Source organism: Hylobates moloch, unplaced genomic scaffold (genome assembly GCF_009828535.3).
Source record: "Hylobates moloch isolate HMO894 unplaced genomic scaffold, HMol_V3 SCAFFOLD_13, whole genome shotgun sequence".
Lineage (NCBI taxonomy): Eukaryota > Metazoa > Chordata > Mammalia > Primates > Hylobatidae > Hylobates > Hylobates moloch.
Genome location: NW_026652288.1, coordinates 11,093,963 through 11,115,321, shown reverse-complemented (window position 1 = coordinate 11,115,321; position 21,359 = coordinate 11,093,963). Strand labels below are relative to the sequence as shown.

The 21,359-nt window shown below is 51.1% G+C and overlaps 1 protein-coding gene across 2 annotated transcripts in view; it reads right to left on the bottom strand.

The window, feature by feature from the left end:
* GREB1 (growth regulating estrogen receptor binding 1) overlaps positions 1-21,359 on the bottom strand; it is an 86,168-nt gene that overhangs the window by 48,754 nt on the left and 16,055 nt on the right. For both annotated transcript variants that reach the window (XM_058426954.1, XM_032172227.2), the window contains exons 4-10: positions 16,766-16,948; positions 14,880-15,014; positions 12,587-12,715; positions 8,337-8,450; positions 7,715-7,858; positions 4,668-4,853; positions 490-840 (exon numbers count right to left, since the gene is read on the bottom strand). In XM_058426954.1, coding sequence (XP_058282937.1) covers positions 490-840; positions 4,668-4,853; positions 7,715-7,858; positions 8,337-8,450; positions 12,587-12,715; positions 14,880-15,014; positions 16,766-16,948 — 1,242 coding nt within the window. The remainder of the gene's footprint in view (positions 1-489; positions 841-4,667; positions 4,854-7,714; positions 7,859-8,336; positions 8,451-12,586; positions 12,716-14,879; positions 15,015-16,765; positions 16,949-21,359) is intronic.

Here is a 21,359-nt window from a genome sequence, read left to right as displayed (position 1 = left end):
CTGAGGTGGGAGAATCTCTTGAACCCAGGAGGTAGAGGTTATAATGAGCCAAGATCAGGCCACTGCACTCCAGCCTGGGCAACAGAGTGAGACCTTGTCTCAAAAAATTAAATTAATTGGCTCCTGAACACAGACAACACAACAAGGTCATTATTTTTTATCTCCAATAGATCGTTGAAGATACGGTGCCGGAGTTCCTGGTGTGAGTGACCACCCACGTGGTGGAGCCAGGTTTTCATCAGGGTCTTTCCACACTCCCAAGCTGACCCCAGGGCTAACCTCACCAGCCACTCACAGCAGGGATGAGATTGTAACTATGTCATTAGCCAAGGCTGCCTTCTGAAGCCAGTTACTGAGCACAAACCGCAGGGGCTCACTGCTGCTGCAAACCCGGGCCACCCTAGACAGAAAGGGAGAGAACCACCAACGGGGGGGGACCGGGAACGCCGTTCAGGGGGCTTCCCCGCAGCCGCGCGTCCCAGCGCTCACCGGTGACGGCGATGCAGGAGTCGATGGCCGCGCTGCGGCAGGCGCAGATGATGACCACGTAGTTGGTCTTGGCGAGCTTGCCCTCGACCAACAGCCGGAACATCTCGGAGAGGCCCTCGGCCAGGGAGTAGGCACACTCGATGACGTGCACGCTGTCGTTGCAGGAGCTGGCGGCCAGGCTGGCCAGCCAGGGCAGCTGCGCGGAGGTCACGGGTGCTGCGGCGCTGGGCGCGGGCGGGAAGGGCTGCGGCGGCGCCTGCTGGTACTGCCGGATCTCGGTCAGGTGCGACTCGCGCCAAGAGCGCAGGAAGATCTGCTCCAGGTCCTCCATCAAGGGCACCTGGTCCGCGGCTGCAACACAACGCGGGCGGAGGGCCTGCCACAAATGCCAGCAGCCGGGGACGCATCCGGGGACGCGCGGGTGCAGTGATGTGAAAGTACCCACCTAAGTTATTACTGTGAAATCGTATCACAGACGGCTGGAGCACGAGGGGAGGTCATAAAATCCGCCACAATCTAACCACCGTCCTAACAGAGCCACGCTATTTACGTGTATTTCTCTGTCTTTTTTTTCCATATGAAAGTTTTTTTTAAGATGACTTGTAAATTTATTTTTATTTTTAAGATTAAGCATCCTCTTTGACAATCCAGAAACACAGTCCTTGCTCACTCTTTGCCCACACACATCTAAAACAGTTAAAAGTGATTCCTCAATTTTCAATGACAAAGTAGGAAAAAAGAATATGTTCTCAAGCTGCAGTTCAATTTTTCTGTCTTCTTTTTAAAAAAAAAAAAATCTTACTTTGCTACCAAGCCACTCACCAACTATAAGTTGGAAAGACAATTTTTCAAAAAGCCAACAAAACCCAGAAAAAGGAAGAAGTATCAATCCAAAATTATCACCCCAAACACTGCGGTTGTAAAAAAAAAAGTAGGAAGCCAAATTCTCATAGCTTGTTAGAGAAGGTCTTTAAAAAGAATTCAGAAAGTTAGGACCGGAACTACGGTGGTATAGATAGGTTACACTGTCCCTGTGTGCATATACAGTGGTAAATGTGTAGAACATTCAGCCTGGGAATATAGGCTTTCTCCTACTCCAGGACAGGGAATAAAAACATGTGTTGCTGGAGTTAATATTAAAATTGTCCTTACAAATAGCTGCAATGATTGTCAGTATAAACTTTGGGTCTTGCATTCTTTCCTTAACCGTGACCCTATCATCAGTTTCAGTGCCATTTTCAGCCATCATAAAGAGTGCTGTTAGCATGTCCATAATGTCCCATCACATATAAGCACCACCGTTTACTTAGCAAGGTCTCTATTATGGATTCTCTTACTTCTTCCAAATATTCACCTTTATAAATACCTCTGCAATGCATATCTTGACGTATAGAACGTTACTTCCTTTGCCTAAATTCTCAAAGGTAGATTTACAGAACCAGCTACTACATATCATCAGCTTGCTTCCAAATGGCCTGAATGTGTCAGTTTACCAGGCGAACAGTGCATTTGACAAGTGCTGGTTTTACTGCACCTAAGCACCCCCGGGTACCATCATTTGGGTTATTAATTCAGAAAAAGATGACTTGATTTGTGATTTGCATGTCTTTGATGATGAGTGAGACTGAATACTTTTCAATATTTGTTTCCTCCTGGTATTTTCTCTTTTATGGATTGTCTGGTTTATACGTCCGGATTTCATATTTGATGTGCTGGAAGAAAGCGCACCAGGCTTCCATTTAGAAGGTGGGTCCCAGCCCAGCTCTACCCAGCACCAGCTGTGCGGCCCAGAGCTATCTCCTATGGTTTCCTGATGCATAACACGGGGTTCATGCCACCTGCTCTGCGGGCCGTGCCAGAATTTGATTAAATTAGCTTATATCTCCCTCTTTGATTGGATGCATTTAATCAGAATTCACTACTTGAATTAGCTAATCAAATTAGAATTTAATTAGATTAGCCATTATCTCTCCCTCATCTTTAAAAACTTTCCTTTGAGTCCCCATCTCCTTCCAGAACTAACCCCTACCCAGAGCTGTCTGCACGCGCCATACTGTCTCTTCACCTCCAATCTCTCTAACCCACTCCAATACGACTTTTATCTCCAATCTTCGCATACATCATCATCAAAGTTGCCAACCGCTTCGCATGGCTAAACCCAATGGTCAGGGTCCAGTCTTCCCTCCGCTCAACTCCTGGCCACACTGGCACAGTTGATCAGCCCCTCTCCTTGGGATCAGCCCCTCTCCTTGGGAATGCTTTTTTTCACTGCTTCTTATCAACATTCACCCATTCCTCAACTATTCCCTCAACATAGGTTGGCAGACTATTGACTTCAGCTGCGGGTGCTGTGGGGCATCTGGAAAAGGACTCACTGACCATGCCTGGCCTCATGGAGCTTACAACCTAGCTGGGAGAGACACACTTAAAGGGAACAATCACAGACCCTAATTGCTGGTGCCCTAAAGATAAAGGGCATAGGATAGGGGCCCGGAGGGCGGGAGCTGTCTTACACACAGTAACAAGGAGGCCTTGCGGAGGAGATGATGAGTGACCCGAAACCTGAAGGACATGTGGGAGCAAGCCACACAAATGTCTTTGGCAAGAGCACGTCACAGGGAAGGAACAGCAAGTGTGGGATGCCCAGGTGGGACCAAGATTGCTGAGGGGGACAGCGGGCTGGGACAGAGCAAGCAGGTGGGACCAGGAGGCAGGCTGGGCCCCAGGGGAAGGGGTGGAGTGAGCACCTGATGGGAAGCCTCGGCAGGGCTCTGAGCGGGGAAGAGATGCAATCGGATTCCCAGTTCTCAGGGATGTGGGGAACAGGGCAAGAATGGTGCCCCGGTGAGGGGCAGCCACAGAGCGGGTGAGCGAGGCTAGATTCAGGACGAAGCCGTGCTTACTGACGGACTGGTGGGGACTATGAGAAAGAGGGACAATGCTGGGTTTCCCAGATTCTCCACTGTCCTTTCCTTCCTTCCCACCCGTTCCATCTCAGTCGCCTCCTCTGGATCTCTGAAGATTGGAGGTCCCCAGGCTCAAACCTTGGCACTTTCCTCTCCTCGTAGCCACCCGCAGGTGGTCTCACAGCTTTAATATAAGTCATCTGTAAGCCAATGTGTCTTAAATGTATACCTAGAGCCTGAACCTCTCCTGGGACTCAAGGCCTGCCCATGCAAATGAACACAGGTGACCTGACTGTCTCGTGGGCATCTTGTACAAACTCATGCCAAGACAGAACTCAGGTTCATTGCCACCATTCACCTGGCTGCTCAGGCTAAAACCCAGGCCCCATCTGCTCCCACCCCCTTCAAAGGGATTTCCAGCTGGCCTTACCTTCAGAATAGCCCCTCCGGCTCACTGCTGCCACCCTCAGTGGTCCAAGCCACTGCGTGCCTTTAATAGGCAACAACTGACTCTTTCTCCATTTCCGCCACTGCGTCTGCACCATCTGACTCCACATAGCAGTCAAGGTGGCGTTTTTAAAGTGAAACTCAGATCACCTCCATCCCCTGCCTAAAAATACTCCGGTGGCTTCAAAATGTGTCTACCATAGAATCACACTCTTGACAGGAGCCTGCCCCCTCTGACCACACCTCTCACTCACACCCTCTCTCTGCTGCAGCTACGCGGGCCTCCCCAGTGACCGGGACACTCACTGCTCCTCCACCTCACAGCCCTCACCTGGCCTCCCTCTCTCCTCAGGGCCCCACCTGTCTTCATTCCTCAGATCATCACAAGGCGGACTCCCTCTCAGGGTCCAGGTCTCTATTCACAGAGGCCTTTCTTCATGACCCTGACTGACCGCACACAAACACACACTAATGCATGCACCCATCTTTACCTGCCTGTTTTCCACTGGTTTATTCCTTCTCTCTCCCACTAGACTAGATTCGCCTCAAGGACAGGGTCTTTGCTCAATTCCCTGCTGTATCCCTGTGCCTAGAATGGCAGATAAAGAGTTCTGGAAATGTCTCCATCAACTTCAACCTAATTTCAGCCCCCTAGTGTGGGGACGCCCACAGTGACCTCATGACGTCCTCCCAGTGGAGCCATAAGCTCTCCCCATGTATTTCGATTCCAGCAGCCCAAGTCAGCCCCCACAAAGGCCGAGGCCAGGCCTGTGCTGGGGCCGTGACCCCTCCCTGCCACTGGGCCGGGAGGTGGAGGGGACTCACCCAGCTGGACCAGGTAGTAGACGGTAAGCAGGAGCTGCATCTCCTCGGAGATGGGCTGGATGGCAGAGGCGCCGTACTGCTCGTATGCCCGCGAGACAGACTGGGAATTCTGGTAGCACGTGTACAGGAGGGGGCTGACCACGACATCATTCAAGTTCCCACAGAGGTAAGGGAAGTTCCCGTGGCCTGCGGAGGAACGGCAGTGACTTGGCACCCGGTCTTGTGCACAGCTTACGGCCCCACACGTGTGGGTTCTCTGGGGGTGAGGGCATTGACGGAGACAGGTGAGCTGTGCCAGGTCCCTCGAGTGCCCTGTCCTGGGAAGCCTTGCTCATTGAGTGCACCTGCTCACCCTCCTGGAGCCTAGGATGAGAGGAGTCACCTTTTCTAACCAACGGGGGGCTGTGCCACTTGCTGGTTCATTTTGTCGAATCCTCTTATTTTTTACAAGTGAGGGAGCTGAAGGGAGGGACTTGCCCAGAGCCAAGCAGCCGCCACCTGTCACTCCTCCAGCACCACCGATGGGACACCTTGTGGGCAGAGCACCTTCCAGAGCTTCACTGCATGCTGCCTGCCAGGTCTTGCCTCCCTGACTCCAGGCAGGGAGGATTCTGCCCTGCATCCTCCCAGGGCTGTGTGGCAAGGTGAGTTGAGTTGGGACAATATATCACCACAGAGACCAGAAGACTGAGTCATCCTTTTTTTTTTGTTTTTTTTTTTTTTTTTTTTTTGAGACAGTGCCTTGCTCTGTCCCCGGGCTGGAGTGCAGTGGTGCGATCTCGGCTCACCGCAACCTCCACCTCCCAAGTTCAAGCGATTCTCCCACCTCAGCCTCCTGAGTAGCTGGGATTACAGGTGTGCATCACCACCACACCCGGCCAATTTTCATATTTTTAGTAGAGAGAAGGTTTCACCATGTTGCCCAGGCTGGTCTTGAACTTCTGACCTAAAGTGATCTACCTGCCTCAGCCTCTCAAAGTTCTGGGATTATAGGCAGGAGCCACCGTGCCCAGCCCATTAGAAGATTTATTCTGAGGACAGCCCTCAGAGGTGGAATTGCCCAGGTCGGGTTCAAATATCTTTCCACCATTCTTTAGCTACATGACGCTAAGCAAGAAGCTTAACTGCCCCAAACCTCAGTCTCCGCATTTGTAAAACCAGGTGAAGCTATCAAATCCTCTCGGGGCTGCTGAGCTCCCAACGGTGGTGTGTGTGTGTGTGTGTGTGTGTGTGTGTGTGTGTGTGTTATCTTGTACTCTGGGTACTCCATTTAGTCAGCAAAAATATATTTTCTGACTTCGGCTGTGTGCTATGTGCAGATGTCCTGCTAGGCTTGGGGAGTAAAGCTGGTGCCTGGGGCACAGATCATGTTCTCAAAGACATTGCTTCTCAAGGGCTTGCCAAACATCTGCTGGCCCCACCCAGAGCTTCTGATGCAGAACTGGGGCCTGATTCTGATTCCAGGATGGGTCCGTGAACTCACGTCTCTCATAAGCTCCGGGGCGATGCAGGTTCTGCCGGACCAGGAGCTACCATTTGGGTAGCACTGCTGACAAATATTGCGGTTGGCAAGAGGCAAGGTAAAGAGTTACTATAAAAGCAAGCATGTGACATTTGTCATAAAAGAGGGACAGAGAAGTGACAAGGGGGGCAGAGGAAAGGAAATCTAAGACAGCTTCATGGAGAAGGCACAGAGCTGAGTCTTAAGGCCTCAGGAGGGCTTGGACATACGGCTGTGGGGAACAGGAGTCAGGGAGACAAGGGCTTCACAGCGAGGGCTGCAGTGTAGACAGAGAGGCGGTGGAGGGAACAGAGCACACCTGAGAACTGAGAGGACAGTCTCTATTCTGAGATTGTTCGTGTGAGACGTAGACTTGCTGGGCTTTCTTTTCTGAGGTTCCTGGCTCAAAGCAGAGGCAGGTGACGCCCTGCCTGCACCTCCAAGCCTTGCACCCTGTCCTAGCTCTGTTTCCTGAGCACCGTGTTCTTCGGGGCTACCACAGACACATCATGGCCACATAAAAAAGTACATGCAACATGACTGAAAGAATGTTGGTCTTCATTTGAGGTAGACAGTGAAGCCCAGTGGAACTGCCTCGGTCATTGGTCCTGCATCACACTAAGGTCAAAACTCAGAGTTGCACTCTACTTCCTGAATGCCCTGTCCAGTTTTTGTTTTTTAGGAAAAAGACATGCTCTTTCTTATTTCTTAATTAACAGTAGGGTGCTTCTCCTACTTTCCTACAGTCCTCGCTCCTCTATCTATAAGCATGATACCAAATGCAATAATAACGTATTTAAGAGGGGCCTGCGTGCACGGTGTGTGTGCATGGTGTGTGTGTGCCATGCCCACATGTGTATTTATGTGTGTGTTGCCATGTGCCAGCCGTTCTGGTGCCTACAATCACCAGCCAAGCCCTGCTGAATCCCCCCAGGGTTTCCCATTGCAACGTCCCCAGCTTCATCAAGGAGATTTATTCAGCTGAGCCAAAAGTCTACCCCCACGTAGCATACGTTAGCCCGCTGCACAAAACAGATCAAATCTAATTTGGTTTGATGCTTCTACAGTGGTGGCCACGGCTATCTTTGCTCAACCAAAGTAGATTTCATAGTCAAAAAATACTAGTGGCGTGGGTGACAACAGGAGACAACCCACCAGAGCGGGGCTCCCGCAGCCAGGGAGTGATTTGTTTTTTCCTAATCCTTGGCACTCAGCACCGGGCCTGGGACCATGGCAGAAGCTCAATGAAGCTCAGCAAACGAAGGAAAGAATGAGTGAACAGGCAAATAGACTTCATGGCAGGGAATCATTTCACCTGCACCCACTGTGGGAAGCTGTGACAAGTTCCATCATTCTTGGCATCTGATCAGGGGCTGAACTAGTGACTGGCTCTGCTTTGTTCTTTCCTTGCCCTGGAAAGCGTTTTAGGTTTGTCTCAGGAGGATACCCTTGGAGTCAGACTGGGATGAGGTCTCGCTTTTGCCTGTTTCTCATGCCTTCCTTCAGGTTCTCCCATCCCCATGACTCGGTGCACTGCTGTACTTGCCTTTAAATATCACTGGCTTGGCCTTGCATATTTTCAGCAAGTTGTCAGGAACAGACACTGGTTCTCCAGAGGCCACCACTGGAAAGGTGACTGAAGCTGGTCCCACCAAGCCAACCTGGGGCACGCAGGACATGCCTGTGCTTTCTAGGAACACCCAAGAATATTAGTAAAAACATCAGACAAGGCATCCACCTCTCACACACCTGACATCAGGCCAGCCAGCAAATCTGCTACCCCCTGACCAACGTCCCTGATTACAGGAGCATCAAAGTCTTAGAGTCACAGATTCCAAGGTCCTTTAAGTTCATTCTGTCCATCCTTCCCCCAGTGGTTCAGTCTCCTCTTCCATATCCCTGCCACGTCATAAACAGCCCCTTTTAAAATTTCCCAAGGATCAGAGAACTCACTATCATACACGGATCCTAGACCTTGCAAAGCAATTTTAACATGTGAGAAAGAGGTCTTTTGTTACACCAAACTCTGCCTCCTTAGAACTCCCTCACCAGTACACATGCACATTCACACTCGTGCACACGCACACATGCACACATACACACAACTGGCAGCAGAACTACCACCAGTACCCAAGTCTGGAATTATGGGCAAGGCTGCCATCACTTACCATATTTAGCTCTGTTCCCACCACCTTGGGGGCAGCCACCATCTGGAGCTGATGGAGATTCTGGAGACCACCCTTTGTGGCGTTTTTTGGGGGGCCCGGAGTTTGACAAGATACCTAGACAACATTCAGAGTGTGGATTAGGCTATCACCAGGACAGGGCTCCAATAAAACTTCTGCTTGGTTTGGAGAACAATGATGTTTTGTTTCGTTTTTCTAATCACAGATTCACGTGCGTTTTAAGGACCTAGTGAAATATCTGGGCCTAACGAAATGTCAATTTTTGTAAATATTTCATTCCAAAGTTGTGTGTGTGTCTAAACGATCTCTCTCTGAGCCCGAGCTCCTTCATCTTTAAAATACGACACTAAACCCTACTCTGAAAGGTGGTTTGATCAGGACTAAAGAGAATGTATGTAGAGTGCTTTGTGCAACGAATTGCGGGGAGCTTGGACCCAATAAGGTAGCCAGAATTACCCACATCATCATCATCTTCACCACCATCATTACTGTTATCAACATATTCCAATACACTTCTGAAGGGCTAGAAGAGAGAAATACGTTTCTGCGGACAGGCGGCAGCAGCATTTGATCCACCACCACTGCTCCACCGCTTGGGGGCAGTACTGATCCACCTGTGCTCCCCTCCCTGCCCCAGCCTGGAAAGCTAATTTCAGACAAAAAAATCAAGTACAGAGCAGCGCACCCACTCCAATGAGTCATCCCCGCCCACTCTAGACAACAGCATGCTCATGACTCAAACTATCTTCGTGAATGGTTCAAAATATCAAGAATTGGTTTCCATAGTTTCTTGACTAACCAGACACAAAATTTCCCCTACATGCAGAGATTCATGTCTCAACCTCAACTGTACATTAAACTCAACTGGGAAACTTTTAAAACTCTGTCTGGATGCAATCTCATCCCAGGCAAACCAGAAGCCCAGCATGGGAGTAGGACCCAGACATCCCAATATCTCAACGCTTCTTCTTGATTCTAACGCACAGCCCGGATGGAGAAACGCCAATTAGAGCAATGGTTCTCCAGGTGTGACCCGAGGCACTGCACAGAACCCGCATGAGCCTATTGAACCTGTGCCTACTAAACCTGTGTGTCCCTGGGCCCTGCCTCGACCTCCAGAATCACATCTCTGGAAACGACAGTAAAAAAACACCATCCTTTGTAAGCTAGCCTGGTGATTTTTTTTTTTTTTTCCGAGACGGAGTGTCGCTGTTGTTGCCCAGGCTGGAGTACAGTGGCGCAATCTCGGCTCACTGCAACCTCTCCCTCCTGAGTTCAAGCGATTCTCCTGCCTCAGTCTCCCAAGTAGCTGGGATTACAAGTGCGCACCACCACACCCGGCCAATTTTTGTATTTTTAGTAGAGACGGGGTTTCACCGTGTTGGTCAGGCTGGTCTCGTACTCCTGACCTCAGGTGATCCGCCCGCTCAGCCTCCCAAAGTGCTGAGATTATAGGTGTGAACCAATGCACCCGACCAGCCTGGTAATTCTTAAGCACGCTTTAGGGTGAGAATCATTGCTTTAGAGTCCCTAAAGAGTAAACAAAAAAATATTATCACTTCATTTGACTGACTGAAAGTAAACAAAAAGTTAAAAGCATAAAGTACTTTGTTTACAAAGAGCTTTCAAACCCGTGGGCTCCTTTGGCCCTCCCAACAACCACTGACGCAGCTGCTGTTTTCCTCCTTCCTGTTTGCAGGGATGAGGTCTTTGACTCTGCAAACATCTGTCCCCAATTGCGATGGAAGACTGGGAGACCCCCCACAGAGGCTAAGCAGCCAGCTCCTCTAAAAGCTCTACTGAACGACCAAAGGGGACAGGGCTTGGAATTGGATCTCAGTAAGGAATGAAGAGACGCAGATGTTTTCTCACTTTGGGAAGATAACCCTATAAATAGCTCTAAGTAGACCCTAAGCCCATGAGCTCTTCCCAAATGATGTCACCAGGAACTGCTCCCATGGTACCAATGCGCATCAACTATTTCTCAGAATGTCTCTTGGGGAGGTACTATTTGGCATTTTTTGGAGATGACTCATTACGTAGCCTGCTTGGTGCAGGACACTGTGCATCCTGCCCACTCTGTCCCAGCACCAAATGCCCGTAAGACCCTGGGCCTGGGACAACAAATCCATCCTCTACCAGAACATTTCCTAACCCCGCCCCCAGGGGGCAGCACTTCTCCATTGCGAACCAGTGAGTGACAGGACTCCAGGCTTCAGTAAACTCCTTGTGGTATTAGAGGCCGTTTCTTAAAAATTGATTTTGAGCTCTCTCCCCAGAGCTGAGGAGAAGGCCCAGGAACTCCGACACTTCAGCTGTGCTCATCGCAACTCAACCCAGCCAGCGTCATGCCCTCTGGCTGGGCTCCCCAGCAGCTGGTACCAGGGGCTCCAAGATGCACACGACCACGGCGCTGCCCTCGGGAACTGCACAGCGCCGAGGCCCCGATGGCCACATGTGGCTGCGGGACTGAGCCTGGGACGGCTGGGAGCCCCGTGCACTCACAGGGAGCCCTTCTGCACGGAGCAGGTGCCCCCAGAACTAAGCTCAGAAAGGCGATTTAATAGGTGGGTGAAGAGAGCAGCCCAGAGCCAGGATGCAGGCGCAGAGCATGCAGACAGGAGGATGGGGCCATGGGGGTGGGGAGGCTCAACTGCCCAGGGCAGCCAAAATAGCAGGGAATGAGGTTCGGCAGGTGGGCTGGGTCCAGATTCTGGAAAGGCTCGAGTGTTCCCCTAGGCAATTTGGAGGAGCTCCATCTCCCACAGCCCTCCATGGAGCATGGCAAGGAAAATGCAGTCAGTCCCACACAGAAGGCTTCGCAAGGCCACCTTCCCAGGTTCCCGGGCTGAGGGAGGCCCTCATCTCCCTGCTGTTCAGGGTGGAAGCTGGGGGTCCACAGACAGCCCAGAAGGGAGGCCACAGCAGCGTGGCATCCCCAGCATCCTCATCCCCAGAGGTCCTGCTCTGCAGCCACAGGGCTGCCCCCAAATGCAGCACCTGGCAGAGAAGCAGCAGTCCCTGGATGAAAGCAGGAGGCTGCCTGGCGCTAGGCTACTGCCGAGGATGGGACTCGGCTACTGCCTGGGACTTGGCTGCTGTGGGTTTCGGACTCCAGGATGGAGGTGCTGGTTGGGAGGCCTCGGATTGTGTTCAGAAACTACATTTGCCCCTTCAGGGAAGAGTTAGACAATTCACAAGATTTTCACCAGGGAGGCCCTCCACCAGCACAGTGGAGTGGGAGCATGGAGACCTGGCCTTGCCTCTCTGACCTCTGTCTCCTCCTCTGTCAAACGGCGCTGGCCTAGATGGTTTCTAAGGGCTCCTCCAGTTTGATGTCTTAGATCTTCAAATCCAATTTAGCTGAGTGCATGATGAAGGAAAGAAAAGACGAGAATGGCTTATGATGTGGCTCCAGATGAGCATGGTGGGGAGAGCACTGGACTGGGAGTCCACGAGCAGGTCCCCAGGTTGCTCCGCCCATTCACAGCTCCCTCAAACCCTCCACTGGCAGGAGGTCTGCTCAGCCCCTTCACTCACCTCTCTCATCCACATCCTCACCTCCTCATCCCTCTTTGCTCCCTTTGTCCCTTTCCATCTCTACATGATGCTTCTCCAGCCTCTAAGTTGCAGCTCAGTTATCACCTCCTCCAGGAAGCCTTTCCTGAACAGACTAGCCTCAGCAATGATGCTGATTTGGATGAGAACAGCCGGTACCAATTAGTGAGCTGCCAGATGTGCTCTGACCCTTCATACAGCACCTCATCCCTCTTAACAACCCTTGGAGCAGAATTCTCATCTCCAGATGAAGAAACATTTATTGAGACTTGGCCAAGGTCCCCTGACTAACAAGAGACAGCGGTAGATTTTGAATTCATATTTTTCTGATTGAGAAGCCCATGTTCTTCCCCAACAACACACTGCCCACTATTGCTCCAAAATTCTACCATCCTCCAGCTGTGCAGCCATAGGACAGGTCACTCGCCATCACCACAGGTGTCTCACTGCTCCTTGGCACACACGATAACTCCCAAGTGTCACTCATACAGCACCAGGGCCTGGGCCTAGACCCACGGACTCAGGAGGCACCTGTGGTCCTGGCCTGACTCTCATGGAAGCCACACCAGACTCCAGGAGGCACAGCGGCCGCAGCCCAGCAGCCCCCATGCCCCCTCTGGCCTTGGCCCAGAGAAGACCAGGATCCCCAGGACGGCCAGGACAGGCAGAGCTACCTAAAGCCGATGGTCGCGGCAGGGCCAACCCGTTATTCTTTGCCAGTTGTTGGCACTTCGGGGAATCTTTGCCGTTGAAAACAGCCGGACCCATTGCTGCGCTTAGTGAGGGGTGATCAGAAGCTGGTCCTGAAAACAGATAGAAGGCAAAGAGGAGGGTCAGTTCACAAGAATGCCCTGGGAGCCAGGCAAGGAGGAAATCATTTTCCTTGCAGTTTCACAAAGTAGCTTTTCCCCAGCAAGTCTCATCAGGAGGTCAGAATTCCCAACAGTGATTCTGCTACACCGAGAAGATACATGCAGACACATGCATACACACACACCCGTGCACGTGCACACACATACACGCTTCTGCCTACACACAAGCATACACATGCACAAACATGTACACACACACACACATGCACAAACACATGCCTATAAACATGCACACCCAGGAACATGCACCCTCCTGCTCACATCCCATTGGACACACAGCCTGAGTTAAAGAAGGACCAGGGGACTTCCTGAATTCCAGGACCACACCTGAAACTGTTCTGCTTCCTTCTACCTTCTCTCTCAAGACCTCTGGTTGATATGGTTTGGCTGTGTCCCTGCCCAAATCCCACTTTGAATTGCAGCTCCCATAATCCCCCTGTGTCGTGGGAGAGACCTGGTGGGAGGTAACTGAATCATGGGAGTGGTTTCTCCCATACTGTTCTCGTGATAGTGAAGAAGTCTCACGAGACCTGATGGTTTTATAAAGGGCAGTTCCCCTGCACATGCTCTCTTGCCTGCCACCATGCAAGACGTGCCTTTGCTTCTCCTTTGCCTTTTGCCATGATTGTGAGGCCTCCACAGCCATGTAGAACTGTGAGTCCATTAAACCACTTTCTTTATAAATTACCCAGTCTTGTGAATGTCTTCATAGCAGTATGGAAATGGACTAATACATCTGGAGTCCAGGAGAGCAGTCAGGTTTGCAGCTACCTGGGTGCAGGCTGTTCATAGGGCCCAGGGCTCCCCAAGTCTAAGGGTAATTCTGGGGACAATCGTGGCTTCTGGTCTCCTGGGGCTGACGGAACTGCTTAGGTTGCCCATGTCAGCCAGAATGGTCTGGAAAGAGCTCGGGTCAGGAGTAGCACTGAATGTTTCCTGTGGGTTTGAGAGGGTGGCTCTGAAGCCAGATGACATGTGTTTGAGCCCAGTTCCACCACCTCCCAGCTTTGTAACCCTGGACACTTACTTAACCTCCCTATGCCTCAGTGTTCTCATCTAGAAAATGGGGGTGGTCACTGTAGCAACTCAGAGCCACTGTGAGAACGACATGAGTTAGCAGAAGAAAGTGCCTGGAACAGTGCCTGGTGTGTAACATGCTTTGAGTACTTGCTCATACTATCATCTTATTTAATTCTTACAATTGCCCTACAAATTAGACAGAAGAGATTTGTCCAACTTTACAGATGAGGAAATGGAGGTTCAGAAGGTTTGAGTTGCCCCAAATCACTCAGCTAAAAGGTGGCAGAACTGGAGCTTACACCCAGGCACCCCGACAGCAAAAACAGCAGGCTCTCCAGGCCATGATGGCAGAGGCACCAGGGGCCTGGGCATGGGCCAATGTACCTCTACAGACCATCTGGGCAGGAGGCATGAAAACAACCAGCGACCTTCCTGAGTCCTCAGGAAGGCTGGTGTCCACCGTGATAACAATGGCCATGCTTAGGAAGTCTGTGCAACATGGTGAAATGCCAAGCATGTACATCAGGGTTCACATCTAATGTCACCTCTTGCCTCCACCTCCTCCTGCCCACGAGGTCCTAGGCAAGAACCCAGCCTCAATGAGCCTCACCTTCCCAATCAGTAAAATGCAGAAACTGACGCTTGCTCACAGCGTGGTTGTTGGGCTTCAAGGCGTTCATAGAGCTGGGGAGTGCTGAGTGCGGGGTCAATGGCAGCAATCTGGTCTTTTCCACCCCTTCTAGCAATTCATTCAAACACTGACTCAGCACCTTTACATAGAGAGCTCTATGCTGTGCGGGGGTTGGGGTGGGGGTGCTGCAGAGGGAACCTGCATATGTCCCCACCAGGGGATCCCACTTCATATCAAACAGGAAGAAAGAAACTCCCAATGAAAAACCTAGCATTCTTTGTTGAAAAGTATTACAAATCCAAGATGAAAGTAAAGGTGTTATAGAAAAAGATGACAGCCCCCTGATTTATTTTGAAGAATGCTTGACTGCATAGTCAACCGGACACATCGGAGACATGCTAGCTCTGTGGATTTAGCAGCTCTGGCGTGTCTCCGCTGCCTCACCTGCCTGCTGAGCTCCCATCAGGATGCTGGGGTTCGTCCCAGGAACAGGCTCACTGGGGAAGGCAGCCGCGCTCTCCAGGGCTGGGAAGAGGGAACTGGAACAAGTACTGGCGGGGATCTGCTGGCTTCTAAACTCTAAGGGGACAAGGTGCACACGTGAAAATCAACTCACTCTTCTCCAACAATTACGAAATGAGTTCCTGGAGTGGAACGTGTCCTACAGGACAGTGGGCTATAGAGACAGCCACACGAGCTGCCACCACATTCTGGTCTTTGTTTCAGCGTGAAGCCAGGGCGGGGGTGTGACTCTCTACTTGTGGCTCCATGCCAAAGGGCAGCTCTGGTTGTCAAGAGTGGGAGCAATGGTGAGTATTTAGAAGAAAGGGAAAAATTACACAAATAAGTCACCCTACAGCTACCCGTAGCCATAGATGAGAGTGTTACTTGAAGATAAAGAAATGATACCATCTTCCACCCTTATTTCCTCCTCTGGGAAAGGCCACCCCCAGCGGCCAGTGAGGTGGGGAACCTCTGAGGTGCTTGGACCCAGCAGGTGATCAAAGACGGTGAACTGGTCCCACACGGGGCAGAACCACTGCATCCTCAGGGCCTGAGAAATGACTGGCAAGTAGTAGGGACTCAGGAGGCATTGACTGAACAAAGCAAGCAAAGCAGACAGGAAGGAAGAGTGGGGTGTGAGGGGGCCGTGCCCAGAGCCACCCAGCCTAAGGCCTCTTCCCTCTACTCCCAGGACCTGCCTGGGAGAGTCCAGAAGACAAGATGGAAACAAACACAGACAAGGGAGGGACACCTCACACCCCAGACTTGCCCTCCACCCGTGGCAAGCCGCTGAGGATCCAGCCTCCTCCTCACCCCGCATTGCGGACTACGGCCACGAAGGGCAAAGCTGAGACAAAGAAGGGTGGGAGGGCAGCCTGCTCCCAACATTTCTGAAAGCTGCATCCCAATCACTTCTTCAGAGACCAGCAATGTGAAGCTGGTCTTTCTGGCCCTAGTTCAGGCTTCAGGGTCTTGGGTGGGGCATTGTTCAAGCCAAGCTGTCTTAAGTCAGGTTCTCAGCCTTGGCACCAGTGACATTTGCAGTGGGTTCCTTTGTGCTGGGGGACGCCCTGTGCACTACAGAATATTCAGCCATACCCTGGTCCCTACCCCAGATGCTGGTGGCACCATCCAGTCATGACAATCAAACTTGTCTCGAGTTATGGCCAAACATTCCCTAGGGGACAAAAGTCACCCATGGTTGAGGACCACTTGGGTGAACCACTCAATTTGGGAAGATGAGAACCAGTGCCCCAAATACTTGCCATAGGAGGTAACGCACAGTCTGGCCCTCTGTCAACGTGTTTTTTGTTTTGTTTTGTTTTTTGAGATGCAGTCATGCTCTGCTGCCCAGGCTGGAGTGCAGTGGCACCATCTCGGCTCACTGCAAACTCTACCTCCCGGGTTCAAGTGATTCTCCTGCCTCAGCCTCCCGAGTAGCTGGGATTACAGGCGGGCACCACCATGCCCGGCTAACTTTTGTATTCTCAGTAGAGAAGGGCCTCACCATGTTGGCCAGGCTGGTCTTGAACTCCTGACCTCAAGTGATCCCTTCACCTCAGCCTCCCAAAGTGCTGGGATTACAGGCGTGAGCCACCACAACTGGCCCTCTGTCGACTTTTAAACATCCCATCCAATTAGACTGTCACTGTCAACCAACTTAACGCCCGTAATGCAGAGGAGCATTTTCCATTTCATAGGCCTGGCCTTTTGCCTGTGATGTGTGCTGCTATGCAATGGCCTCTCCCCAACATCACACCAACAGGCACCATGGCCCACTTGGGGGCCCAGCACTCCCACACCTCCTCCACAGCCAACCTGCTCACCTGAGCCTTTCCAACAGATTAAAGGTCCTTTGGTTAGAGTCCCTTGTGCATTACGGACCAGGTAATACTTCAAGTGTTTCTGCTTCTTGGGCTGAGTGGTCAGTTTCAGATTTATATGATTGGAGAATTCTGTGAAGTAACAGAAGCCTTTCTTTCCACAGCCAACACAATTCCCAGAGAAACCTGGAGAAGGAAGTAAAACCATAAACATCTTTCTTTCTTTTTTTTTTTTTTTTTTTTAGATGAAGTCTCGCTCTTGTCATCTAGGCTGGAGTGCAATGGCGCGATCTCGGCTCGCTGCAACCTCCGCCTCCCAGGTTCAAGTGATGCTCCTGCCTCAGCCTCCTGAATAGCTGGGATTACAGGCACCTGCCACCATGCCTAGCTAATTGTTTTGTATTTTTTAGTAGAGACAGGGTTTCACCATGTTGGCCAGGCTGGTCCTTTTCAAATAAGGCAGAGTTCATCCAAACTCTGAAGGTTCACTTCCGGCACCGCCAGCCAGCGAACGCCACAAGGCAAGCACCCCACCCTCTTAGACTAGCCCAGAGGTGAAGACGGCCTCAATTTGAATAAAAGAGGACCAAGAAGACTTAGTGATAGAGATGGGCCCAGGCAAACTTGGAAGATTTAACGTGCTTGGGGGCCCACTTAAACACCTATGTAGACAGCAAACTTTGCAAGACAAGAGCCATCCCATTCCACTGTCTACACAGATCAGGCACCTGAAATGATGCGACAGGCTCTTATTTCCGTTGGGGTGGGTTAGTTACAGACTCTCGAAGCAATGTGACTAGTGAGATGGGCTACACTGGGAGGCCTCCTAAGAGTCCAAAATTCCATCCTGCTATCAAGTTGATCCCGTGAGTTTCTGAAATCAATCAGGAGAGCTCCGCAATGCCTGGTCGGCACGCTGGCGAGTGAATTCCATGGCTCAGCAGTGGATGGAGACGCTCTGCTAGAATGTGACTATCTTGCTGCTGCTGGCCTCTGCACCAGGCCTACAACTGACTTTCTGGGAGGTGATGGAGGCTCCCATCAGCTGTGAGGCTCTAAGCAGACCTCCTACACAGTGGCAATGACAAAACCACCTCCTGGGAGCTATTAAAATCCAGAGAATATGCTTGAAAAGACCTTCGTACACTGTAAAGCCTATTCAGACCACAGGCATTGGGAGTGTTGGTTAAGATGAGAAATGTGAAGACTGGGCTTCTGCCCAGGCTGACTGCTCTTATTTAAACGATCTTAGGACGGCCTTGCTTCACCCACTGGTATGTCTGGTTTCTCTGGGTCCAAAGGCCTTTGGCTGGGGAGATCCTGAAGCTAAGACTCATGTATCATATTCTCCATTTGATAAGTCTACAAAGGTCATCGTGCCTTAGGCCGTGAGGGCCACCCGGCTCTGTGTGTAACTCTGCTCTAAAACAGTCTCTCTAAGGTCTCTGGCTAGTGTTCAAAATAACTCCAGTTAGTGAAGGTTAAAAACATCTCCACAGATAAATAAGACATCTACATTACAGAGGCCTACTGGACTCCCTGATCTATTTTGAGCACATCTAGTCTTCCTCCAAAGGCATTAGAAATAAGGACAGATCTCTTGGCCTCGCCATAGGACAGTTACAGGATAATTTACCTTCCACAGTCCTGTTCCCTCTGTGCCAGCACAAACAGTAAGGTCCTGACATGAAACACTGTCCTCTCCATGTGCTCGCTTTCCATGGAACAGGCAGGAAACTAACACTCACAGGGAACCAGGGCCATTCTTGTCATTCATCTCAACCCACAAGTGACACAGGAGCCAGTCAACCTGGAGGGCAAGTCCTTCTTTGTGAAATCAGAGAACCAGAGAGGCCAACTGTTCAAATGCATAGGTACAGAAAGTGTGGCATTCAACTCCAGCCTGAGGATGATGTTCTCGCCCACAGGCCTGGCATCCGAGGCTGCCCCAATGCCCCCAGCCATCATCTCCAGCTTCATTCCTGTCCTTCCTCTGATATGCTAATTCCCAGCTGGACTCCCCTGCCTTTCAACCCAGCCCACTCCCACTGCCCTCCACCCACAGGCTCATCCTCTCCTCCAGGGGCCCCACCTGTACACGTCCAGTCCTCACTCAACATCGTGTTCCAATGCCTAACCCCAAGAGCCTTCTGTGACCCAAAGGCTAGCTGGCAGTTTCCTCCAGACTCCAGGCTCTTCCTGTAGCTCAGGGCCCTCTGAACATCCCAGTGATGGAAATTTGTGTCTTTTTCCCATCACTATTCCTCTAAGCTCGCAGCATGACTGCACATGTGAGCTGTGTGTGTGCAAGTGTACAGGTACTGACTAATGCCCAACACGTGGCAGGCAGCCGGTTAATATCGAGAGGGAAGAAAGGAGAGAGGAAACAGGGTAACTGTAAAAAAGCCTGTTAGGGTTTCTGCAAGCACTCTGAAGGAATAACCTCATGTCTTTGTTTATTCCTTCACCTCCAACTTAGGGACGCTTGAGATAAACCCAGCTTAACTGCTGCCTAAGAACAAGGCCCGAAGAAACCTTCAGAGCTCCCTGGAAGGGCTTCTAAGCCTGGTGTTAAAAAGACGGATGAACAGGAAACAGAACTGCAAGAAACTAAGAGCAACTTGCCAAGGCCAGGCTGTCAAACCTCTCCAGAGACAGCTAAGCAGGTTACAGTCCTCTGTGCCATAAGAAACACGGGCTGGGGACCGTCGCTGTGCTGCAGAGGCCGTCTCCATCTCCTCGGCCGGCGGGGACAGGAAGCACGGATAATAGGGAGCCCTTTGTGATTCAGAAATGAGGGCGGACACCCTGGGTCTTGCTGGCACAGGAAACATTTAGGGACTCAGCGAGCAAACTGCTTTTCTGCTTTGGTAAAAACTTTCTGGTCAGGGGACCCAGCTGCTCTTCTGTGAGGTGTCTTAGATAGCCACAGAGGCCAACCAAGAAAACCACAGACAGCCTCCCAACCGGCCCTGGGAGAGACAGGAAATGTCAACTCTTCGAGAAGGTATTGGAAAGGCAACAGAAGTTTTCATGAGAAAGAGGAAAATAATGAGCCGTTCTCTTCAGAAATTTACCTTAGGACTTGGAAGTCTAGAAAGTTTTCTTTATATGATGGGCTTAGAAAGCATGGGATCCTGCCTGAAATCTCAAATTCCTGCCGGGTGTGGATATCCAGAATCGAAATTCTTCCTTCAGTGTCCTCACCATGGGAAACAGTCCATCTTAAACATGACTCGTCATCACGCACAGCCACACCCTGTGATTCTCCTGTGTGTCTAGTTAGCAGCTGCAGGTAGCATTTGTTTAACAAGCACGTCCTGGGCGGCTACGTGTGCTGGCCACTGAGCAAGCCTCTCTCCCCTTCTGCTGAGAGGGCAGCTACATCCACTCCCCCAGCCCCTGCAAGGGAGTGTGCCTGGATGTCTGAGGGGCCTGGGTTCAAATCCTAACTACAGTTAGGTGATGTGAGGCAGGTAACTAACACCTCTGAGCATTGCTTTCCTCATCTGTCAACAAGCCGACAATAGCGGCTTCATAGTGCACCTACCATGGGCCAGGCACTGTGCCAAGCGCATTATAAACGTTCTCATTTAAACCTCATGAAGCCCGACAAAACAATCAGTAGCAGTGTCCCAGTTTTCAGATGAAAGCATCAAGGCAGAGGGAGAGACAGAAACCCATCCATGGTACAGGGTGACCCAGCCACAGCAACAGGGTAGAAAGTGCTGGAGTTAGAATTTGAACCCATCTCCTCCCAAAAACCCACCTTGTAGGAGCACTGTGGGGGTTAAGTACCTACGAGATGTCTAACATGTCAGGGGCACTCTGCAAGCATCCCTCCTTCCTCTACCCTGGACTAAGTGTATTAGGAAGGAGAGCACAGTGGGGGTCATGACACTCACATGTGGCCCTAGGGGAGCAAATATATAGCCCCCCACAACACTGTGAGATGTGGAGGAAGCAGCTCCATTTCTCTGGGTTTCCATGTTCCAACCGTCAAAGGGAAGGCTATGACTAAATGGGCTCTATGCCTCCTTCTAGGACCAAAGTGACACGATTCTTCTTGGAAGCATCCATAGGTGGCTTCCTTCAGACCCAGTGGTCTCTGAGCACTTGGCTCATAGCAGGCTGGAGATGGCCCAGGTTTACTGCTGGGGCCACTCCCTCTGCAGAGAGGAGTCCTCCCACAAAACCTCAGGGATGCCTTTAGAAGCCCACCTGCACCTGACCTTTCTTCTAGAACCACAGTCCAAGGAGATCTCACTGACAGCCACTGCACCAGAGCTGGGAGCCACAAACCTGTCCCCCAGGCCTGATGCCTCCATCCAGTGCCTTCCCAGGAGAGTGGATGCTCAGAAGGGCCTTACTCTAGACCACTGTCCCTGCGCAGAGGCCCACTCGGCCCTAGTCATCAACCCTCCATGAAAAAATGCAAATCTGACAAATACTTCTATGCACAAATATGTTTAGAAAGAAAATCTGATAGGAAACAAACTACATGCTCTGGGCAAGACATAGATTAAAAATGCATGGTTCGGCCGGGCGCGGTGGCTCACGCCTGGAATCCCAGCATTTTGGGAGGCTGAGGCGGGCG